The sequence below is a fragment of the Cervus canadensis genome, chromosome 20, assembly GCF_019320065.1.
Source record: "Cervus canadensis isolate Bull #8, Minnesota chromosome 20, ASM1932006v1, whole genome shotgun sequence".
Taxonomy (NCBI): domain Eukaryota; kingdom Metazoa; phylum Chordata; class Mammalia; order Artiodactyla; family Cervidae; genus Cervus; species Cervus canadensis.
In genome coordinates this window covers 58,539,879-58,563,367 of record NC_057405.1, presented here as the reverse complement: position 1 = coordinate 58,563,367, position 23,489 = coordinate 58,539,879, and the positions used below count along the sequence as shown (strand labels likewise).

The 23,489-nt window shown below is 38.6% G+C and overlaps 2 protein-coding genes across 5 annotated transcripts in view; one reads left to right on the top strand and one right to left on the bottom strand.

Moving 5' to 3' along the window:
- Positions 1-3,578, bottom strand: part of CDC40 (cell division cycle 40) — a 43,171-nt gene extending 39,593 nt beyond the window's left edge. Inside the window, exon 1 of the mRNA XM_043439154.1 lies at positions 3,358-3,578. Within this exon, the coding sequence (XP_043295089.1) occupies positions 3,358-3,546 (189 nt within the window). The 5' untranslated portion in view covers positions 3,547-3,578. The remainder of the gene's footprint in view (positions 1-3,357) is intronic.
- Positions 3,579-4,016: 438 nt separating this feature from the next.
- Positions 4,017-23,489, top strand: part of WASF1 (WASP family member 1) — a 69,727-nt gene continuing 50,254 nt past the window's right edge. For 2 of the 4 annotated variants that reach the window (XM_043439156.1, XM_043439155.1), the window contains exon 1: positions 4,017-4,571. The gene's annotated coding sequence lies outside the window, so the exon portion shown is untranslated. The remainder of the gene's footprint in view (positions 4,572-23,489) is intronic. The other 2 variants (XM_043439158.1, XM_043439157.1) reach the window with 2 other exon arrangements.

Genomic DNA, 23,489 nt, shown 5'->3' with positions numbered 1-23,489 from the left:
AGTGTTCAGTGGTACGGATTAAAAAACTGCGTAAGCTCGTATTTTGCCAAAATGTTTACTATTAGTCACAACTTGACAATTACAGATGAATATATTTGTATGCTTCACAGCTTTTCCCCTGGATATTTTTCCATCATTAAACTTACTAGGTATAAGCTTTTTTAAATAAAGTTTATTAACAAACAAGTGATGATCAATATCCCTTACTCTCTCATCATAGACACTAGAGCACTGGGGGGTTTAGCCCCAGTCCTATTTCTAATGGACCTCTGATACTTTATTCAATCTTTTCTCCTGGATTATCTTACTTATAACTTGAAGTGATTGAACTGAGTTCTAGAGATGTCCCCACACTCCCACCCATTCAGTATACACCGAATCTCAATGTATGTATTTTTTCAAGACTTTGTTTTTCACGTAGTCTTTCATTCATTTACTCACCTTATCTATCTCTCATAATTTTGTATACAAGGCATTGAAAACATGAAAACAAACATACACAACCACCTCAGGTCTCTAGGGTCCGGTCCAGAAGAAAGAAAAAAATTAACAAGTCACAGCAATGTGGCAAATGCTATACAACTGAAGTGTGGAAAGGGGGTTGAGGTAGACAGAGGAGGAAACATGCGCTGAGACTGAACAAGAGTAGAGTTTTGCGGGGTAGGAAAGAAGGGAGGCATGAGGCAAGGGATTTCCGGGCAGAGAGGCTAGTGTGAGCAAAATCTTGAGGGGGATAAAAGAAAATAGGCTTTGAGGGCTTTGTGGAGAGGTCATCATGGAAGAATATGTTATTAATACATAAGGAACTTAGAAATTACTGGGCGGGCAATAGAATGTCTTTGGCAAGGAAGTGATATGATAACACTGGAATTTAGAAACTCATTCTGAGTGCATTGTGAAGGGAAACTCGGGGTGTGGAACTGGGAGACAAGAAAGAAGGAAGTAGAAAGTCCAGTTAGAAAGTTACTATAATTGTCTTGAACAAAAATTATAAAATTATAAGAATCTGAACAGTGGTAGCAGAAAAGGAAACAGAGATTTGATAAATAACATAGGCACTATTGAGTAATGGTTCCTATTCATTACCAGGACCTATTACCCAATAGTAGAAATTCAGAGAGAAAGCAAAGTCAAGAATGACACTTGAGAGAAGTGAGGAAGATATAAAGTAGGCTGTATCAGTAAAAACAGAGAAATAGAAATTGATTTGAGTGAAGTTAATGAAACAGACATGTTATAACCATTTGAATGATGAGCTTCAGGGGCTGAGGAAGAAGAAAAAGGAAGACCCGTCTGTTCTAATGCATAGGTTGTGGAATCATTAATTGAAATGGGAAAAACAGGTAAAGCAGATCCTGAGGGAAAGAAATGCTCATATTTTAACACACTGGATTGGAAGTGACTGAGAGCTATCCTGGGAGAGAGGTTAATAGTTCTGAAGCTAGCAAGGAGTTTAGAATGGATAAGGATAGTGTGCCTGGCACATGATTTATGAGATAGTTACTAATGTTATCCCCTACTTAACAGATGAGAAAAAAGACACGGAGCACTTAAATAATTTATCCAAGGTCACAATTTGGGTAACTCATGGAGGTAGGATTTGCATTTTGGCAGTCTTGATACCAGAGTCTGTGTGAACCATTTCAGTATTCACCTGTGAGTCATCAGAAGTACTACAGGTTGAAGGCCTGGAGAGTATGAGGGATGCAAATATGGACTAAGAGTCTCAGGAAACATCAATATTGAAAGGGAGGGCAAAAGAACAGGAAAGAGAAGGCTGAGGATAGACCCATGGAAGCCAGAGGGAGAGAAAGTTTCCAAGAAGAACTATTTAATAGCACCACTTGATGCACATACTCAAGACGACAGAACTTGACAACTGGAAGCCCAGTGACATTACTCAGAGACAGTAAGTTTCCCAAGAGGCTAGGGCAAGGCTGCATTGAGCTGAGGAGAAAGTGAGATAAAGTGGGAGAGCTCCAAAAAGCTGAGCTGTGAAAAGAATGAAGACTCAGGAGGCTGCTGGAGGAGTATAAGTTTGAGGAGTTTGTTTTGTTATACAAATAGAGGGATTCTAAGTATTCTTTCATACTTGATGTCCCTTTAAAAAGTAAAATCCATAAATAGCTCACTAAAAACCTGTAAGAGACTTAAGTTATAGCAACTGACTTGGGAACATCATAATTAGAAAGGAGTTTTTGCACACTGCCTCCCCTCACCACATCCTGAGCTCCTGATCCACCCTCATTAGGCTCTACTGGACCAGTACCACCAACTGGGAGATGCTCTCCTCCAGCTCTAGACACAGACATGTTTCCTCAGTTCTTCAAAGACACTCATCTCGTTGCCATCTCAAGGTTTGCTACCTCTTTTTGCTGGGAAACACTTGTCTTATTATGCACTTGGCTGGCTGTTTCCTGTTCCTCAAAGCCACTTTTTCAAGAAGACTTCCCTAAACAATCTAGAGAAGTCAAGCTCCTACCTTATTCTCTATTACAGAACTCTATTTCATGGAGTTGTTTTTTTCCTTCACAGTACTCTACCCACTCTGTAACCACTTCATTTGTTCACATTTTACTGACTGCCTTTTCCACGAAAATGAACGCATCAAGCTTTCAAAGATGTCTAGCTTATTGGCCTCTGTGTCTTCAGCTCTTAGAACAGTTCCTGGGAAGTAACCTGTGTTCAATAAGCACTTGTTAAAGGAACTATGTAACCCAATTTCCTCCTCTATCACCTTCCTCAGTTGGGATCATGCACACTATTTCTTAAATTCAAGGTCTTTTCTCACTGCTTTGCCTTATATATGCACTTTTATTAGACACCGAGCTTTCGGGTACAAGCTTTATTTCGTCACAATAATCCTCTCATGTATGTAGCTGCTTTAAAAATTATACCTCCATTATACAGGTGAGGAGACAGAGAAGGCTGTATAACTTGCCCAAGTTCAAACAAGTAGTGGAGCCGGGATCAGATTCTAGTTCGGACTTCAAAAACAAAACAAAGCCAGGCCGCTGCTCATTTAAAGCGAGGGCACATACTCTAGTCTGGGAAGTTCTGATTTAGGTTTGCTTATGTTGTTACACCTACTCTATCCAGGGCACATCCTAATCCAGAAACTCAAATTTCATCCCCTCTTCCTGACGACGGGAGGCAAGAGCAGGGAGTGGAGGACTGTTCTGAACTTCCAATTCCCAGCTTCTCCCGAGAAAGACCTACAGAGGGAGAAGAATCCAAGCGTTAGCCACTCACCTGTCAGGATCGAAGGACAGGTAACCCGGGGTCTAACAAGTGACTGTCGGATTTTGGAGCAGAAATGGACAATTCCCGCCGCGCACCAGTAGCCAAAGCGCTTACCTTAACTGCCACCTCCGGAGCGGAGTCCACTGCCACTGCCAGAGAGGGCTTATCCGAAGACGATTTAGTTAAGTGCATGAGGGAATCCGCGGCTGGCAGGGAACACCGCCCGCCCTCACTGTCCGAGTCCGATTCGGACCCTGAACCCGAACCATAAGAAGCAGCGAGAGCTGCAATCGCAGCCGACATGACGGCAACAGATAATCTGTGGAGACCAGGCCCTGGCGGAAGAAGGAGCAGCTTTAGGTCCTGACAGGTTGCAGTAATAGACATTATTTAGTTCCTCTCCTAAGAAAACATTTATATTTTAAAACAATCAACACAATCGATGAACTAGTATTAGAATAAGTACAATGGAACTCGGGGTTTGGAAATATTTACCTAGGGAAACAGAGACGATTATAATAGCTTACAACTTTCGGGACCTATGTGACTAGATTAAAGACTACGAGTTCCGAAATACCTTGAGGCCGCCAAATGCCACACTCCCGGCGTGCAGCGCGGAGGGAAGCGGAAGAAGCACGATGGGGATTGTAGTTTGGTGCGAGGGGCGGGGCGGGGCAGGCAGGCCCCTCTTTGACCCCGCCCCTGAATGGTTGGTTCATTCAATTGGCTCTCATCTTCCCTCATTCCCCGGCCAAGCACTGTTCTCTCCGTCCCCCTCCCCCAAACTGAGGATTGGGCAATACCATATAAGCCTCAGGAAAGGGGGGGAAGAGCGATATTCATCCCCACTGATGGGTGAGTGGGTGGGGGCTGAGTTTCCCACCACAGCTGCACCTGGGCACCGAGAACTGAAGAGGAAAGTGAGAATCTTAAGTGGGAAGACGTTGACTGACGGGGAATAGCTCCTGGTGGGAAAGATGGGGGATTAGGTGGCAAGAGTCCAGCGGTTCCCCCCTGCTTCAGGCGCGGGTCTCCGCGTCCGGTTGTGGAGCGTCGCGAACGAGGAGGGGGCGGGTGGGGGGCGGCGGCGGCGGCGACTCACGGTGTTGTTCGCTCGCGCGTCGAGCACACGGTGGGTCCGGTGACCGGCGGACGTCGCAGGCGGCGCTCCCCGTGGCCCGGTACCTCGGCCGCTGCCCACAGCAGGTTCCACCCGGGAGACTGACGCTCCTGGAGGCTCTAGGTGGAGTCCCGGGAGCTGAGGGGGACAGGCGGCCGCCGCCGAAGCATGAAGAAGGGGTAAGGCAAGAGCCCCTCAAGATTTCTCGGTGAGCGCGAGTCTCTGAGGAATTGTTTTTCGGGGGGTCAGGGTGCCGGGAGAGGAACTCTTCCCCACTGGCCAAGAACGGGGAGAGGTGCGCCTGGAGCGCTAGCCAGCCAAAGGTTGTGGGGATGGGCGCGCCTCCCCCGCGACGGCCCCCACCCCCATTCGCGGGTTTCCAGAGCTCCGGCCGCCCACCCGCCAGTGGGGCTAGGGACCCGGCGGCCGGCGGGCGCGCCTGGCGCTTGGTTGCGGGGACCGCCTCGAGGCTGCTCTAGGCGGGGATACTGCGGTTCTCACCTGAGGTGCCACCGCCTGAGCGCCCCTGCCCCCGCGTCCCGCCCCTGTGCCTCCTCGCTCCGGGGGAGCCTGCGGCACCGGTTGCCCGAGAAGCGAGGCTCGAGCTACGTGCCCGAGGCTCCGTAAAGCCAGCTGGTGCGTTTGCGTGTTTGAGCCGCGAGCCTGTGTCTGTAAAGACACAACATAACGGTAAAGCGAGTGCGGGGATCCCTTTCTTCGCTGGAAGAGGAGGCGAAGCCGGCTGTCGTCTCCGACGCCTGCTCTGGGGAGAGGGGGCCTTGGGCAGAGTTAGGGAGCTGCTCACCCAGCTCCGACGTCGGCGGGACTCGCCCATTGTGCCACCCGGATAATTATTCAACTCTGCAGCATCCATTGCACCTTTTCCCATTTTTCTTTTCCCCTTGCTATAGCATGCCCCCTAGCTTCGGTACTCTGACGCCTTCTCTTGCACTTGCGGATGATGAACTGGAATAATGGCAAAAAGAAAGCACATCTGACCTGAGCATTCACAACCTATCTTATAGCCGATTTATTAAAGAATCCCCAACTAGACTAGATACTTGAACACGATTCAGTCTGATTCTTTCGTTTTCTATGCAAAGGGTGCCTATATTTTAATATATATATTTTTGATGTTATATCCACGTGTTAGCTAAGTCTTGTTTCTGTCCAGGAATTGATGTAATTGGTTTATTGGTTATGCAACCCGTCTAATGTTCTTTAATTTGTATAGGCGGTAACTTTCATTTTCCTAATTGTTGATAGCACTATATCATAGTTATGGACACAGTTTCAGTCTTTCGAACTCTCAGGAACTGTTTTTTTTTTTCCCCTTATGCTCTAAGTTTCTGTTAGGAAAAGTGTTTTTCTTTACTGTCCAATATTTGATACCAAATTTCTCAAGTTTTGAAAAAGGAAAGTTTTGTATATCTTTATTTTTCAGTAATGGAGTATTTGCTAATCCTAGGCTTCGGTTGAATGAAAGGAAGCATTTAATATTTAAGATGGGGTTTTAACTGAAATAATGATACATTTCCTAAATTTATCTAATTTTATTCTCTTGCTTGCAATGTCATGTATTTAATTACTTGTCAGAGGATTTCTTCTCAATTTTTAAACTTCTGTCTACAAGGATGGGTAGGCTACAATTTTGCATGATCTACCTGAAAGATGAAATATTTTTTAGAAATGGAAGAAACAACTGTTGGTTATTTATTATGCTAAAAATTGTTTACATCTCATTATTTAAAAATAAATGATTCGCTACCAAAAATAAGTGTTTTATTTTTCTTTTTTGTAATCCTCCCTTTCTAGCTTTTCTTGTTTTAGATTGTTGCCATAACCCTCTTGGTAAAACGAATTTGCACATAGGCACTGCAGAGGCAGTTGTTTTAAGGTACACTAATTGTTTTATGGCACTTGGAAGTGGCCCGTGTATAACTTGATGATGTAGAATCAGTTGCTTGTTAGGAAATGACCGTGCAGTTTATAAAATGGACACCTTGCCTTGGTTTCCTTATATGTAAATGGAAAAAGTCCATTTATGCCACCAACTAGTATGCCTAAATTAAGTAAATATGTTTTCATGATGCTTTTAAATATTTTAAAATATTTATTTACGTATTTTAGCTGGTAAATGGTGAAAATATTTCAGTGTAAAATACAGTGAAAATTTTCATTAGGATTTTCTGTGGCATGTTAGAATGGCTGATTTACATTGAATTTTGCTTTGGAGACATGGCTCTAAATTGAATGTTTCTCATCCACCATATTTTTAATAATTGCAAATTTAAAAAGTAATAATAGTTAATATATGTAGTTTTCAGTATAGGTTTAGTTAATATTGATGAAAAGTTACATGATTTGGTAATAAACAAGTAGGGTATTGAATAAAGTTTGTGAAAAAGAAAATCTCTGGAAAATGTTTAGACCTTTTTCATTGAAAAACTTGCAGAAGACACAATTCAAAATACATTTTGAATTTGTAATACATTGATGTTTGTGGTGTAATGTAATACATTGACTTTGTAATACATTGAAAATACATTGGTCATTTGTAAGGTGTGATATGGAGCTACTTTATTCAGGTTTGTAAATAACCATATATATATTCAGAGAGTGTATCAATATAATACTATAATTATACGTATTCCTTTATTGTCAGAATAAGGTATTGCCAAGTACTTGATTTTCATTATTACAGTATCTAGTAGCTTTTGATTTCCTTTTTGGAGGGTTAATTCAATTAATTTTCACAGCAAAAACTGCTGTTAAAATATTACTTCTACCAAAACACTACTTTTAATTACTTTGTGGTGAAATTTCATATAAATGATAAGACTATTCAAATGTTTTTAAGGTTACTACTGTATAGTTTCCTTTTTTAAGAATTAATTTGATGACATTTTTAATGTTTCCTGAAATGACCAACTGAAATTCAGTTGCCATAATTACTTCATAAATACAGTTAACTCAAGGTTTCTCTAAGCTCCTTGAGGATAGGAACTGACCTGATGCTTATTGTCATAAATCTGAAATTGCTGTGGTAAAGAATCTGCCTGCCAACTCAGGAGATGTGGGCTGGATCCCTGGGTCGGGAAGATCCCCTGGAGAAGGAAATGGCAATCCACTGCAGTATTCTTGCCTGGGAAATCCCATGGACAGAGGAGCCCGGGGTGGGGGGGTTGGGGGGGGAGCTGCAGTCTCTGGGATCACAAAGAGTTGATTTGAACATGACTGAGTGACTAAACAACAACTGAAATTGCTAGCATAGTCTTTAGCAAATAGTATAGATTTAATTTTTGTTGGACTAGTAAAATGAGAGAATGAAGAATATCCATTGATTTAGTGTACCAAGTAGAAAAAATTTTAAAGATGTATCAAATAAATTTTCAATTCAGAAAGCATACGGCTTTATCTCAAGAGAAAAGAAAAAATATATATTGGGAAGTTCTTTGAACTTCACTTACCTATTCAGGTATAATTCCTTTACCCACACATTTTTTGAACTAGCATTAGAGATTGCATAATGTATACGTTGCCAGCCTTTCATTTATGAGATGATAATTTCTTGTCTCTTATAGGTCACTTCCTGAAAATGTACACTGAAGGTTTTCTTTTTAATTCCTAAATTATATGAGTATAGAAATGTGTATGATTCTTTTTTAACATACTTCATTTTTCCAGTAAAATATTAATAAAAAATGTATGTAGATTGTATCCTGTGGTAAATGTGCCCAATACCTAATTTTAAGTGACCTTTAGTGTGGAGCTTTGAAGAATCTTGTGGTTTTAGTCTATCACACTTAGTTTATAATTCTGAATTGGTAGTTCTTAACTTCCAATACAATTTATTATATTTTTAACTTGTAAAATGGTTTAGAACTTGGAACTTAACTTTCTCTGAAGCAATATGTTTGGTGGTTAGATTCTCAGACAACTCACCAAATTTAACCCATAATAAACTTGACTTATAGGAGTGGACTAATAATATTAGAGAGTTGTAAAGTTGTGTTAATAATGTTGAAAAATCTCTGTGATACTGTGTACAACAATCTTTCTGTGGGAAAATCAGTATCTACCTTGAAATGCTAGGAATACATTTTTCTTGTGTTAGATGTGACAGTATTATTAGGAATTTGTCCTCTGACACTCACTGGACAGGAAGAAGATCTTCCTCAGCCTTATATCATCTGGGGCAAGAGGTCAGAGTATGAGAAACTGGAAGGAGCTAGGATCATCTTTGTAACGTTGAATAAGTAATTTTACCTCTTGAGGTCTTTGGTTTTCTCATAAATTGAGAAGTTTGAGGTAGATGATCTCTGAGGTTCCTTTTGGTTACAAATAAAATTCAAAGGTGTTTTGAAGCTAAGTGTAACCCTTTGTTCTGAGAGTTCATTCTCCCTTTCAAATGTCACTGCTTATATACTTTCTGTCAGAAAATTTATTCTTTCTGGATCTAGTTCTGAAAAGATTATACTGTTAATCTTTTTCTCACATACCTATTCTTGGAAGCAAGACTTTTTAGGTTTTTAAAGAAGTTGCTAATGGTTGCTGTTTTGTTTACATTTGTTTTCTTTTCTTTTTTTTTAACTCCCAGCACCACCAAGAAACAGAATTAAGATGATTTTCTTTGCTTTCCTCTTTAGAGTTTTTTACTGACAGCATATAAGTGAGGTCAGGGTATACTTTAACTATACTTTGGAGAAAGATCATATCCAGTGTGTCTCCAGAGAAATTTTTTTAGAAGGCAAAGTATTGTAATGAAGGTTGTGGAGTGGGTATATGAAGGTAAAGAGATGTCATATGGCCTGAGAATAGAGTTGACAGACAATGTGTGGGGAGATGTGGGTTCAATCCTTAGATCAGGAAGATCCCCTGGAGAAGGAAATGGCAACCCACTCCAGTATTCTTGTCTGGAGAATTCCATGGACAGAGGAGCTGGTTGGGCTACAGTCCATGGGGTTACAAAGCGTTAGACATGACTTAGTGATTAAACAACAACTCTGTATTTTTATTTGCTAAATGTGGCAGCCTTACCTTGGATTCTGTGAAACTTTGGGCAGGACAAGAGTGCGGGTATGGTCTTCCCAGGTGGCGCTAGTGGTAAAGAACCCATCTGTCAGTGCAGGAAACCTAAGTGACGGGCGTTTGATCCCTAGGTTAGGAAGATCCCCGGAGGAGGGCTTGGCAGTCCTCTTCGGTACTCATGCCTGCAGAATCCCATGGACAGAGGAGCCTGGTGGGCTACAGTCCATAGGGTCGCAAAGAGTTGGATGCAACTTAGCACTCACGCATGCACGTGTGTGGTTGGAGGCAGAGTGAGAAAGTCATCTTCCCTGAGGACAAGATAGTTTTGTTGTTGTCCTTTTGGTTGGTTGCTTTGCTTTGCTCTACTTCATTTCTGTGTTTCTAGGACTTGTTCTTTAAGCTAAATGGATATTTGAGCTGATATAATTGAAACAGAAGAGCAGGTAACTAATTCTCTTAGGGAGGTGGGAAGATCATGATGCTGTGAGAAAAGGGGTCATGAAACACAGCTCTGTTTTTCATATACACTGGAGTATTTTGTAGGTTTTTAATTAAGTTCTTATTCAGAGGTTAATAATATTTAAGAGTAACAGGTAACATGGTCTCCTGAGAGGAAAAGAAGTACCATTGCATGCTTGCTCTTTGTGCAAGCTACTGTATAGATAGTTATATTATTTTACTTATTTGACATCATAGTCTTATGAAGATTTTATGGAGGAAGAGGGTTAACTGAATTAAACAAGTTTATTCGCTCAGTAGAAGCACAGGTTCTCTGGAAACCACTCTCTTCCCTTTCCCCAGTAAGTTACTACTGAAGCAACCATTTTAGTAGCTTGATAATAGTAATTCTGCTTGCCTACTATGGCCTACTTCCCTGAATTCTAAGGGTAGTAGGTAGTATTAGATGAGGTATTGGTGATTGTCAAAATCACCACTAAATTTTGACAATTTGGGGTGATTATCTCATCTAAGCCAGTTATTCATTTCACACATAATTGTTGGGGGCCAACTAGGTGCTAGATGCAGAGAATAAAGGGTAATACAGAGGTCTTGATTCTCTTGGAGTTAATAGTATGGTAAGAGTCAGAAAGTAAAAACATGCACACGTTTATTATTGGATTGTGATGAGTGCTATAAGGGACAAGAACAGGTAACTTAGTTTACCTTGAGAATCAGGGACAACTTTGAGGAAAGATTGGTGGACATTAGCTATGTGAAAAAGGAAGAGAATGTAAAGAAGACATGGAAAATGATTTTGAGATGGGAAAGAGCTTGGTAGGTTCAAGGAACCAAAAAAGGCCAGAGTTGTTAAAGCTCAGCAGGAGGGATTGTGGCTTGATAGGTGGCTGTGGAGGTAAACAGGAGCCTGATCATGCAAGGCTACAGAAGCTTTGGTTCAATGAAAGTTACGGATTTTTATTGTACGTGTATTGGGGAAGGCCATAAAGGATTTTAATCAGGGTAATCACTGAATCAAATCTGACTTTTGAAAAGATCACTGGCTTAGAGGGGGTCAAAGAGATCAGTCACAATTCTGCCCATTTTTGTACTTTATTGGTCTAGTTCTAGACGCTGCATTGAGCAGGGTATTCAGGTTTTCCTGGGTCCCAGGTGTCCAGAGGACTGAATAATTTGTTTTCTCTCCAGTGACTGAAGCTGTAAGACACAGAACTGAGAAACTGTTACTGGCTTTGTTTCTTGCCGGGTGAAGTATATAAGCAGGGGCATCTTGAAGAAAGAATAAGAAACAAATCCACAGAGTCCTGGCTGTATTCAGTGTCTGTGTCCATGGTCCTGAGATTGGGTTACAAAAGGCACTGTAATATCTCTGTAATAGGTTGTGCTCTTTACATGAAGTAGTTAGAATGATATTTTTGGTACCTGGCAACCAACCAGTTGAATCTTCTCATAGATTTAGTAATTTGTACAAGGTCACAATGCTAATAAAAATGGTAGAGGTGGAACTTGAACAGAGATTTCAGAGTCCCATTTTTTCCTATTACCCTATGCTGTCAAGCCACCACTCCTTAAATTCATGATTCTAAAAGGATTCTAAGGACGTGGGTGTTGAGTGTGATGACATCTATTGGATGATGATGGCAGCAGTGCTTTATTTTGTTTGTTTGTTAATGGGACAGCTTCCTGACATTATTTTCTCTTGAGTAAGTTACTCAGGTCTACTCTAATAAGTTAATCTTTCTATAACGATTAACTCATTAAAAAAAAAAAAGGAAAAGCCTTGTGTGTCAGGGAGTGGATTAGTTTGATTCTTCTACAGAAAAATATGAAGTCTGTTATGTTTTCATGTTATGCTGCAAAAGTAAGCTTTTTTATTTTCCACTCCTTGATAAGACATATGTTGTGTTGTATTCGGGTTTTTTGTTTTGTTTTGATAAATTTTTGTAACATAAATGTGCTAGAGATAAAGCTGGAGAATTGTAGAAAGGTTAAGCAAAATGGGAGGAGCATTTTATATTTCAGTTGAAGACTGCTGCTGCTGCTAAGTTGCTTCAGTCGTGTCTGACTTTAGCGACCCCATGGACTGTAGCCCACCAGGCTCCTCTGTCCATGGGATTTTCCAGGCAAGAGTACTGGAGTGGGGTGCCATTGCCTTCTCCGAGTTAAAGACTGGCACACATTTATTTTAAAAACCAAAACATAAGCTTTGTGTGATATATCATAATACATGGCTAGAAATTTATCAATTTTGTTGACATTTTCAAAGAACCCTCTTTTGGTTTCATTGGTTTTTCTCTGTTGATTTTCCTTTCTCAATTTCATTGGTTTCTGCTCTGTTTTTTGTTTATTTTTTTAATTGTTTTGATTAATTTAGGCTTATACTGCTTTTTCTAGTTTCCTAGGGTGGAAGCTGAGGTTATTGATTTTAGATCTTTCCTAATATGTGCATTCAGTGCTATAAATTTCCCTTTAAACTTTGCTTGTGATAGATCCCACACATTTTGACAAGTGATATTTTCATTTTCATTTACTTCAAAATACTCAAAAATTTATCTTAAGACTTCTTTGACCTATATGTTATTCAGAAGTGTGATGTTAAAATATTTGGGGATTTTCCAGCTGTCTTTATGGTATTACTTTCCAGTGTAATCCCATTGTGGTCTGAGTGTATGTGTTGTATGATGTCTGTTCTTTGGGGGATGGGGTGTTTTACAGACCAGGATATGGTCTGTCTTGGTGATTGCTCTGTGTGAGCTTGAGAAGAATCTGTGTTCTGTGTTGTTGGGTGAAGTATTATGTAAATGTCAGTTACATCCAGTTGACTGATGCGTCCACTCAATTCAACCCTATCCTTGTTAATTTTCTGCCTGTTGGATCTGTCAGTTACTGATAGAGAGGTGTTCAAGTCTCTGTAATAGTGAATTCATCTATTTCTTCTTGAAGTTCTATCAAATTTTGCCTCACATATTTTGGTACTCTGTTGTTAGATATATGTTGATTGGCCAAAAAGTTCTTTGGTTTTTTAAGTAAAAATGGAAGACACATTTTCTATTTTCACCAGTAACTTTATTGAACAACATTTTCACCATTTTGTTCCACTACCTTCTGCCATTTTCCAGGCAGCTTCATAATGCCATCTTCCCAAAACTTTTTTATCTTTTTGAGCAAAGAACTGTTCCAGCTGCCTTTTATAGTCTTCCAGGCAGTTGAAATATTTCTCTTAAGAGAATTTCGTAAAGACCAAAATGGACATCTGAAGGTATGATGTCTGGTGAATATGGCAGGTGAATCAGAACTTCAGTCAAACTGTTAACAGTGTTTTGCCTTCGTCATCAAAGAAACATGCAGTCTTTCATTACCCTAATGGAATACAGTGTATTTTCTGTTGAATGATTCTGGATGCTTTTCATCAACTGCTGCTTTCGGTTGCTCTGACTAGGAGCAGTACTTGTTGGAATTAATTGTTTGGTTTTCAGAAAGAGTTCATAGTAGAGGACTCTTTATCAATCCCACCATAAACACAACACAACATCACCTTCTTTGGATGAAGACTAGCCTTTGGTGTGGTTGGTCATGGTTCATTTCGCTTGCTGCATGATCTCTCCCATCCCACATTATTGTCCAGTGTTCACTTTTCATCATCTGTCACAATTTGTTTTTAAAATCAAAAATTTTTTTTACACTTAAGCAGAAATGTGGAACTACTGTCAGTGTTTTTTTTTTACACTTATGTGGAACCCAAACATCAAAACAAATAATAATATAACCAAGCTGATGCAAATGATTTTTAGTGCTTGATTCGGATATTTTGAGTATGTCGGCTTTCTGCTTCATGGTATAATGTTTACTGTTTTCAGTTAATGTCTTGGTTTGATCGTTAACTTCAACTGGTCTACCTGACCGTGGAGCATCATCCAGGGAGAGATCCTCAGCACCAACTTCGTAGATCACTTTTGACACATTTGATCAGTCACAGCACCTTCCCCATGCCCTGTGAAAATATTTTTTCCATTTAAGTTTCATTTTACCTTTCTTGAAATAATAGTCCTAAAGGAAATCAGTCCTGAATATTCATTGGAAGGACTGATGCTGAAGCTGCAATACTTTAGCTACCTGATGCGAAGAACTGACTCATTTGAAAAGACCCTGATGCTGGGAAAGATTGAAGGCAGGAGGAGGAGGGGATGACAGAGGATGAGATGGTTGGATGGCATCACCGACTCAATGGACATGAGTTTGAGTAAACTCCGGGAGTTGGCGATGGACAAGGGAGGCCTGGCGTGCTGCAGTCCATGGGGTTGCAAAGAGTTGGATACGACTGAGCGACCTAACTGAACTGACTGAAATAATAAAGCATAATATGCTGAGAAGGTTGCTTTTTTCTTCCATATTCAATATTAAAATGGCTACACAAAAATTCACCTATTTTGATAATTATTTTAAAATGCATGCTGATATGACAGCTACCTGTCAAATTATAAGCTAACAAATTGTTTTGAATGAAGTTAAAGACAACTAAGCGGCTGCTAGGGCTGTTTTACAGGACAAACTGAATGAAACTTTTGGCCAGTCCAGTACATTAAGGATTGTTATGTCGTCTCAGAGAGTTTATACCCTTATCATTCTATAATGCCCTTCTTTATCCTTGAGATATTCCCCTGCTTAGAAGTCTGCATTCTCTGAAATTCTGTGTCTTTATATTTAAAGTGAATTTCTTGTAGACAACATTTGGCTGAGTCTTTTTTGTTGTTTAGTGTTCTTAGTGTATTCTGATGTTCTCTTCTAATCAGTGTATCTGAATCATTCATGTTAAAATAACTATTGATATAGTTGGATAACTACCATATTTGTAAATGTTTTGTATTCATTGTATTTGTTCTTTTTTAAAAAAAATATTTAGAATGTTGGAACTTTTGAAATATTTGACTGGTTTAAAAGAGCATGGAATAGATAAAAATTAGAATTGTTCTAAAATTTAAGACATAAATTGATTTAAAATAAAGATGTGTTATTAGCAGTCCCCTGAAGAAACAGAGTGGTTACCCATGTGGTCAAATTGCTCTTGACTTAAAGATGACACCAGTAATCACAGGAGCACCATTTTTTGAGCATCTGTTATGTGCTAAGCACTGTTCTAGGCATATGATGTAATTCTCACAACAACCCAGGCAGGAGATGTAATTCTCACTTATCAGATGAAAACTAAAGTTTGGGCATAGTCTGCAACCACATTCTTTCACAATGGTAGCCACAATCTAACTGCCTGGTCTCTCATGCTTACTCCTGACTCAGGTATCCTCTAGATGTAGAGGAAAAATGGGATTATTTTGATTTAGTTGGTAGGTGGCAAAATTGGACGTGTGTGTTAGGGATTGGTTCCAGGGTTCAAGCCACTTGTGGAGTAAAAACCATGTACCAAATTATTGTACCATCAAAAGAGTTGAATGAAAATGGCTATATCATATCCTTTTAATGAAAATGTAATTATTTTTCCAACAATTTGTACACAATCGAAAGTTTACTGAATTCATATTGTAGAGAAACCAGTACTTTGCTTTAAAGGTGATCTCAAATGCTAAGTGATTTGGTGTTATTATTAGAAATAGAGAAGTCCAAAAGAGGAGTAAATTTTCTTTGAGGAATGAGGAGTCACTGATGGTGAAGTTGGTTTTGGATATATTGAAAATATATCCAACACAAGACATTGTGTTGCAGTCTGTCAGACAGAGAGCATAGGTCTGAGTGTTTACAGGGATGTTAGGGTTGTTTATGTCAGTATTTTAATATAATTAAAATTTAAAATATATAAAATTTAATTTTAAAGGGATAGGCCAAAATCTGGACATAGATTTATGAAGAACAGAAGGTGTAGAATGAACTGGGACATAACAAAACTGTTGATTCTTGATTCATTATTTACTGAGTGGAAATTTAAAAGACAGCGGAAGGATGCTGATGATGTGATCAGAGAAGATGTAATGTAATCATTATGAATATAATGGTATTCATATCAGAATATCATTCTGATATAACCCTTCAGTTGGTAGCAGAGGATAAAGTAAGGCCTTGTGATCTGGGCAGTTCTGTTTGGAACAGGGATCTGAAATGCTAGTGAGGTAGGAAGGGGGAAGCAAAGCCAAAAGTATGTTGATGGTTTTGAAAACAGAGAAGAACAAAAGGATCACAAGGACTTGATAAGGACAAAGAAAGATAATAATGAGGAATTGGAAGGGTGAAATAGGATTTTTAGGTCAGAAAGGAACATTTCACAGATGGAGATCTTAGAGGCAGAACTCTGAGAGTCTATACAGACACTTGATGTGCTTAGTAGTAGAAGGGAAGGGGACACTCTTCAGTCCTCAGGACTGGAGGCACTGATGTTTGAGCCCTCAAGAGAGATAGGGTATATTTTAAGAAGCTTTGCTATAAGTCTGGATGCCTCTAACCATTGCTCTGGGGTCAGCAGGCAGTGCACGCCACATCATTTGAGGTAGGAATCTTGAAGGGAGGAAAAGGGTCATGCTTTACTTGTGAATGATCAATTATAAATATAGTCGTCGTCTTTGCAAAATTAAGTGTTTTCTTTGTAATAGAGGCAGTCAACAATTGTTGGCGATCAGTGTTAATATAATATTTATCATCAGTATAGTCATGGAAGTAAATGAAATAAAGATTGTCTCTTAATGGTTATGTTTATAAAGGACTTAGTTCCATTGACATTAAAAAGAATATTTAAATTTCTATTTTGTAATTTTATGGTAAGTACAGAAAGATGACAGTAATGACCTGTCATCAGTTGAACATGAATTTTAATATATATTTCTTGTAGTAGAGATGGATTTCTAAGTTCTCTAATTTGAAATTAATTAAATCTGCTCATTAAAATCTGCCTGTTATGTGAGAGGTCATATTAAGAGCAGAAACTGCTGGCTTAAATAATATTTACTGTAATATCCTTATGGAGTCTTTTTTAGGATAAAAGGAGATAATTGTTATAAGAAAGTCTTCTGAAACAAGTCCAAATTAATGTAAGTTGTTACTGGTATAGGCCCATATGGGACTACGACCATGGATAAGGTCATAATTTACATTTTTAATGAAATATTTAGTATGGTATTTAAATGTTTCTAATGTAATAAATGGAATAAATAAAAAATATTTGTTTTGGTATTCATCAATTTAGCTTTATTATTTTTAAGAAACTCCCTATACCAGTAATACTAGTAATGATTTACTGAAAATTAAGTAACTTCTTTTTCAACTTTTTTTATATCTGTTTGAATCTTTTTATCAGCACCTGCCTCCCCAAATGATAATGATAATTGACCTCATTTGAGGATTATAGTGAGGCAGTCGAGTCTTTTAAGTTAAGATATAGATGTATCTTACTTTTAAGAAAATTTAACATGAAACTGCTAATGGAGTGAATATAGATACAGATAAGAAAAAAGGTCGAGGACTGAGTCCTAGAGTACTCTTAAGATTTGGAAGTAGAGAAGTTGTGAAGGAGGCAGGAGGGAAGCCAGGAACTTGAGGTTTCCCGAAAGCCACAATAAGTGATTTCAAGGAATGAACAACTGTTAAAAGGTTTAGTGAAAAGAGACTTCAGAATTAACCACTAGATATAGCAGATAATTGACCTTAGTCAGATGGTTGATACAGTGCTGGAAATGAAAGCCCGAGTAGGACAGATTTAAGTGAGAATTGCAGGAGAGAAATCAGAGAACTGATTCAAAGAATTTTGCCAAAAAGGAGAGCTGAGAAATCAGGAAGTGGGGGATTAAATGGCTAAAGGCAGAAATAGGACCAAGAGAAGTTTGTTTTTGTTGTTGCTTTTTTTTTTTTAAGATGGATGAAATTATAGCATGTCTCTATATTGATGACAGTGATCTAGTAGAGGGAAAACAGTGATGTAGAAGAAAAAGGGGATAATTAATCCCTACTGCTTAAATAAGATTTGGGAACTGGCCTGGAACTTTGCCACCACGTGAAATGTTTTGTGTGGAGAAATTTTTCATTTTGACATAGGCAAATTACAAATGACTAGTTACCCAATTCATCTGCTGTTTTATACTTGTAGATTACTTTTAGTGATGAGATGGAAATTGTTAAGGCCACATACTTAACCAGTTTCCTGTTGTGATAACTGCATTTATTTTCAAGTAAGGAATAGGATAGATAACAATATGCTGATAGAAGATAGCAGATCTCACTGATCTACTTGAGCTTGTCTGAATTTGCACTGTTTTAATCCATTAGTCTTAAAGATTTTTTGCTTGCACATTTCCAGAAAGAAAATGTACTCTTTTACACATTGAAGTTGAGTAGTATAATGTTACTATTGTAAGTTTAAATCATTTTCTTGTTAATAGGTAATAGCAAATAAGCATTTACAGCAGGATATGAGCATTACCTATATTGGGATAAATGGTTATTGCTATTTGATTAAATGAGTTTTTGAGAGCTATATCGAAATATAATTGATGTACAATTGGATAAGTTTTGACTTATGGATATGCTTTGAAATCATCATTACAATCAAGATAATGACCCCCCCCCCCATTTTCTGTTCTTCGTTTGTAATTCCTGTGTCCTGTCTTTCCTTACCCTTCCATCAATCCCAATTCCTACCCTAAGCAACCACTAATCTACTGTCTGACATAATAGGTTAGTGTGTATTTTCTGAAACTATATGAATAGAATCATACAGTGTAGAGTCTTTTGTTTGTCTGCTTTCACTTAGTGTAATGACTTTAAAATTTATCTGTATTGTCATGTCCATCATTAGTTCACTTTTTACTGAACACTATCCCATTTTGTTGGAGAAGGCAATGGCACCCCACTCCAGTACTGTTGCCTGGAAAATCCCATGGACGGAGGAGCCTGGTAGTCTGCAGTCCATGAGGTCGCTAAGAGTCGGACGTGACTGAGTGACTTGACTTTCACTTTTCACTTTCATGCGCTGGAGAAGGAAATGGCAACCCACTCCAGTGTTCTTGCCTGGAGAATCCCAGGGATGGGGGAGCATGGTGGGCTGCCATCTAGGGGGTCGCACAGAGTCAGACACGACTGAAATGACTTAGCAGCAGCATCCCGTTTTATAAACATTGTTCCAGTGGATAACAATTTGTTTTTTATTGGTCTGTTGGTGATCATTTGGGTTGTTTCCAGGTTTTGATTATTACAAATATAACTGCTGTGAGTGTTCATGTAGAAGTCATTATTTGGGTATATGCTTTCTTTTCTCCTGAGTAAATCTGGAAGTAAAATGGCTGGGTCATACAGTAGGTATATGTTTAACTTTATAAGAAAGTTCCAAAGTGTCTTTCAAAGTGGTTATGTCATTTTATAGTATTTCTACAAGCAGGGTAGGAGTTCAGGTGCTCTACATTCTTGCCATTTTAGTTTTAGCCATTCTAATAGGTGTGTAGTGGTATCTCCTTGTGACTTTAATTTGTGTTTTCCTAAAGACTAATGAGGGCTTCCCGGGTGGCTCAGCTGGTAAAGAATCTGCCTGCAATGCAGGAGACCTGGGTTTGATCCCTGGGTTGGGAAGATCCCCTGGAGAAGTGAAAGGCTACCCAACTCCAGTATTCTGTCCTGGAGAATTCCATGGACATAGTCCATGGAGTTGCAAAGAGTCGGACATGACTGAGCGACTTTCACTTTCAAAGACTAATGATGTTGATCATCTTTTTAAATGCCATTTGTATATTTTCTTTTGTGAAGTATCTATTTGAATATCTTGATGTTTACCTTTGGGTTGTTTTCTAATAGAATTTTATTGTCTTTATTTGTGTTAGTCGCTCAGTCGTGTCAGATTCTTTGAGACCCCATGGACTGTAGCCCACTAGGCTTCTCTGTCCATAGGATTTCCAGGTGGGGTAGGTTGCCATTCCCTTCACCAGGGGCTCTTCCCGGATTGAACCCAAGTCTCTTGACTTGCAGGCAGATTCTTTACCATCTAAGCCACCAAGAAAGGTTTCTTCATTCTAGATACATCAAATATGTGATTTACAAATATTTTCTTGCAACCTGTGAATTGTCTTTTCAATGAGAAAGCAGAAATTCTTTTGAAAAAGCAAAAGTTCTTAATTTTGATGAATTCTAGTTCAAAAATTTCTTTTTTTATGGATTGTGCTATTGGTGTTACATCTAAGAAATCTATGCCTAAGTCAAGGCAGTAAAAATTTTCTTTTGTCTAAAAGTCTTATATTTTTACTTTCTACATTTAGATATGTGACTCATTTGTACATACATGATAAGAGGTAAGAATCTAAGTTTTTTTTTTAAAATAGCGATATCCAATTGTTGTAGCACCATTAAAAAGTAAAAAAGAATGTCAACTTTGCATCTGTGTAAGGAATCAGTTGACCAAATAATTCATCAGTTGGATTATTTCTGGACTCTTTTCTGTTCTATTGGATATTTGTCTATCTTCATACCAATACCACACTACCTAGAATAGCATGGCTTTATAATAAGTATTGAAGTCAAGGAGTATAAATCCCTTAATATTGCTTTTCTTTTTTCGAAGGACAATGTATTTCTTCTTTTGTGAGGTTCACTAAACCTTGTGTCTTTTCAGGATTTTTCCATTTCATGTAAGATGTGGAACTTATTAGTATAAGTTGTTTTTGATATTTCTTAACAGTCCTGGGTGTTCATTGGAAGGACTGACGCTGAAGCTGAAACTCCAGTACTTTGGCCACCTCATGTGAAGAGTTGACTCATTAGAAAAGACCTGATGCTGGGAGGGATTGGGGGCAGGAGGAGAAGGGGACGACAGAGGATGAGATGGCTGGATGGCATCACCAACTCGAAGGACATGAGTTTGAGTAAACTCTGGGAGTTGGTGATGGACAGGGAGGCCTGGCGTGCTGCGATTCACGGGGTCACAAAGAGTTGGACACGACTGAGTGACTGAACTGAACTGAACAATTCTTTTAATATGTGTAGAATCTATAGTGATAGCAGTCCTATTATTCTTCAGATACTGTCAATTTATATTCTCTTCATATGCTACCCTTCCTCATCAGCCTGGCTAGTGGGTTATCGTTTTTATTAATGTTCTCATTATTTTTCTGTTCCAATGACTTTTGCTCTCACCTTCACTATTTCCTCTCTTTTGCTTACTTCCAGTTTAATTTGCTTTATTTTTTCTAGTTTGTTGAGGTGAAAATAGTTGAGGCCATTGATTTAAGACCTTTCTTGTTTTTCAATGTAGACATTTTAATACTGTAATTTTCCCTTTATTTACTACTACTTTAGCTGCTTCCCTCAGACATTATGATACTTTTGTTTTCATTTTCATTCAATTCAAAATAACTATTTTTTCCCTTTTTATTTCTTCTTTGATTGGAGTTATTTGGAAATATATTTCCTAGCCTTCAACTATTTGAGGATTTTCCGTATATCATTTTGTTATGATTGCTAATGTAATTAGTTTGTGGTCAGAAAACATACCTTGTAGGATTTAAATCCTTTTACGTTTATTCTTACTTATTTTATGATTTTAAAGTGGTCTCTCTTGGTAAATGTTACTTGTGTACTTGTAATACTTAAAAATGTGTTTTGTATTATTTTGGAATAGGGTTTCTATAAAGTTCAATTATCAAGTTGGCTGATGGTATTCTTCTAGACATCTCTGTGCTTACTGTCTGTCTACTTGGTCTATTAGTGATTGAAAGATGTTGAAATTTTTAGCTGTATCTATGGACTTTTCTGTATTATATTGTACTTCTATTACTTTTTACTTTATTGAATCTATTTATTTGTAAAGTAAATATTTTAGATTATGATATATACATGATGAATTGACAGCTTTGTTAGTATGAATGATTCCCTTTATCTCTGATAATATCCTTTCTCTAAAATCAACTTTGTCTGATATTAATGTAGTCACTCCAGCTTTTTTTTTTCCTTTAGCATGGTATATCTTTTTCTATCCTTTTACTTTTAACCTCTTTGTGTATTCATATTTAAAATTGTTTCTTATAAGCAGCATGTGGGTGGTCTTATTTTTTTAAATTCAGTCTTACAATTTCTGCCTTTTAATTGGCATGTTCAGATCATTTATGGTTAATGTGATTATTGATGACAGAGTTTAAATCTACCATTTTGTTATTTTCTTTTTGTTGTAACTGTTCATAAATCTCTCATTTCCCTTTTTATTTTCTTTCAGCATGAGTAAATTTTGAAATATTCATTTATGGCTGTGCTGGGTCCTCACTGCTCTGTGGATTTTTATCTAACTGTGGTGAGCTGGGGCTGCTGTCCAGTTGTCGTGCACAGGCCTCTTATTGCAGAGTACATGCTTTAGGGCTCGTGGGCGTCAGTAGTTGGAGTGAGCGGGCTTAGTAGTTGTGGCTCCTGGGCTCCAGAGTGCAGGCTCAATAGTTGGACTTACAGACCTTGTTGCTCCATGGCATGTGGGATCTTCCCAGACTAGGGATCAAACCTGTGTCTCCTGCATTGGCAGGCAGATTCTTTACCACTGAGCCACCCGGGAAGCCCGAGTAATTTTTTTAACAATTCTGTTTCTTCTCCTTTGTTGGCCTAATAGCTATAACTCCCTGTGATATTTTAGTATTTGTTTTAGAGTTTTAAGTATACATTGTTAACTTATCATAGCTTACTTTTAGGTGGAATGGTGAATTTTTCAACATCAGTTAGTTCAATTTTCAGATTATGTCACTACAAGTTCATATTCATTTGGACTCTAGAGTCGCTGCTGCTGCTGCTAAGTCGCTTCAGTCGTGTCCTGTGCGACCCCATAGACGGCAGCCAACCAGGCTCCGCTGTCGCTGGGATTCTCCAGGCAAGAACACTGGAGTGGGTTGCCATTTCCTTCTCCGGGAGTCATATCTACCTGGATTCAAATCCCAGCCATGATACTTAGTGTAGAAGGTACACTTTCTATACCAAAGTCTTCTTATCTATAAAATGGAGTTAAACTCTTTCATAGAATGGTATCTGACATGACAGTAAAAAGTGAAAAGTGAAAATGAAGTCACTCAGTCGTGTCCGACTCTTCGCGACCCCATGGACTGCCACCTACCAGGCTCCTCTGTCCATGGGATTTTCCAGGCAAGAGTACTGGAGTGGGTTGCCATTGCCTTCTCCGGGAGTCATATCTACCTGGATTCAAATCCCAGCCATGATACTTAGTGTAGAAGGTATACTTTCTATACCAAAGTCGTCTTATCTATAAAATGGAGTTAAACTCTTTCATAGAATGGTACCTGACATTACAGTAAGCCCTATAATTTGTAGCTGCTTTTATTAAAAATTATGTTGATGAAAATCTCTTAAGAATTCCAGCTACCTTGACATCATTCTTCTTCTCCCATCACCCTAGTGAAAGTACCTATTCTTTAGATTAGTCATTTGTCTGCTACGCTTCTGCCTTTCCCAATTTGAATCAATCCTCTTGCCAAGTTAATCTTTCTTCAGTATAACACCAATCATATCATATCATTTCTCAGTTCAAAACTATTTCCACCTGACTGCTCACTTCCTCCAGAATTAAGAACAAACTCTTCATCCTGACAAGCAACATAGCCCATTGTATCTGTCTTCATCTTTCCTTTTCTTTCACTACTGTTACTTTTAGTCTATATAGTTCAGTCAAACT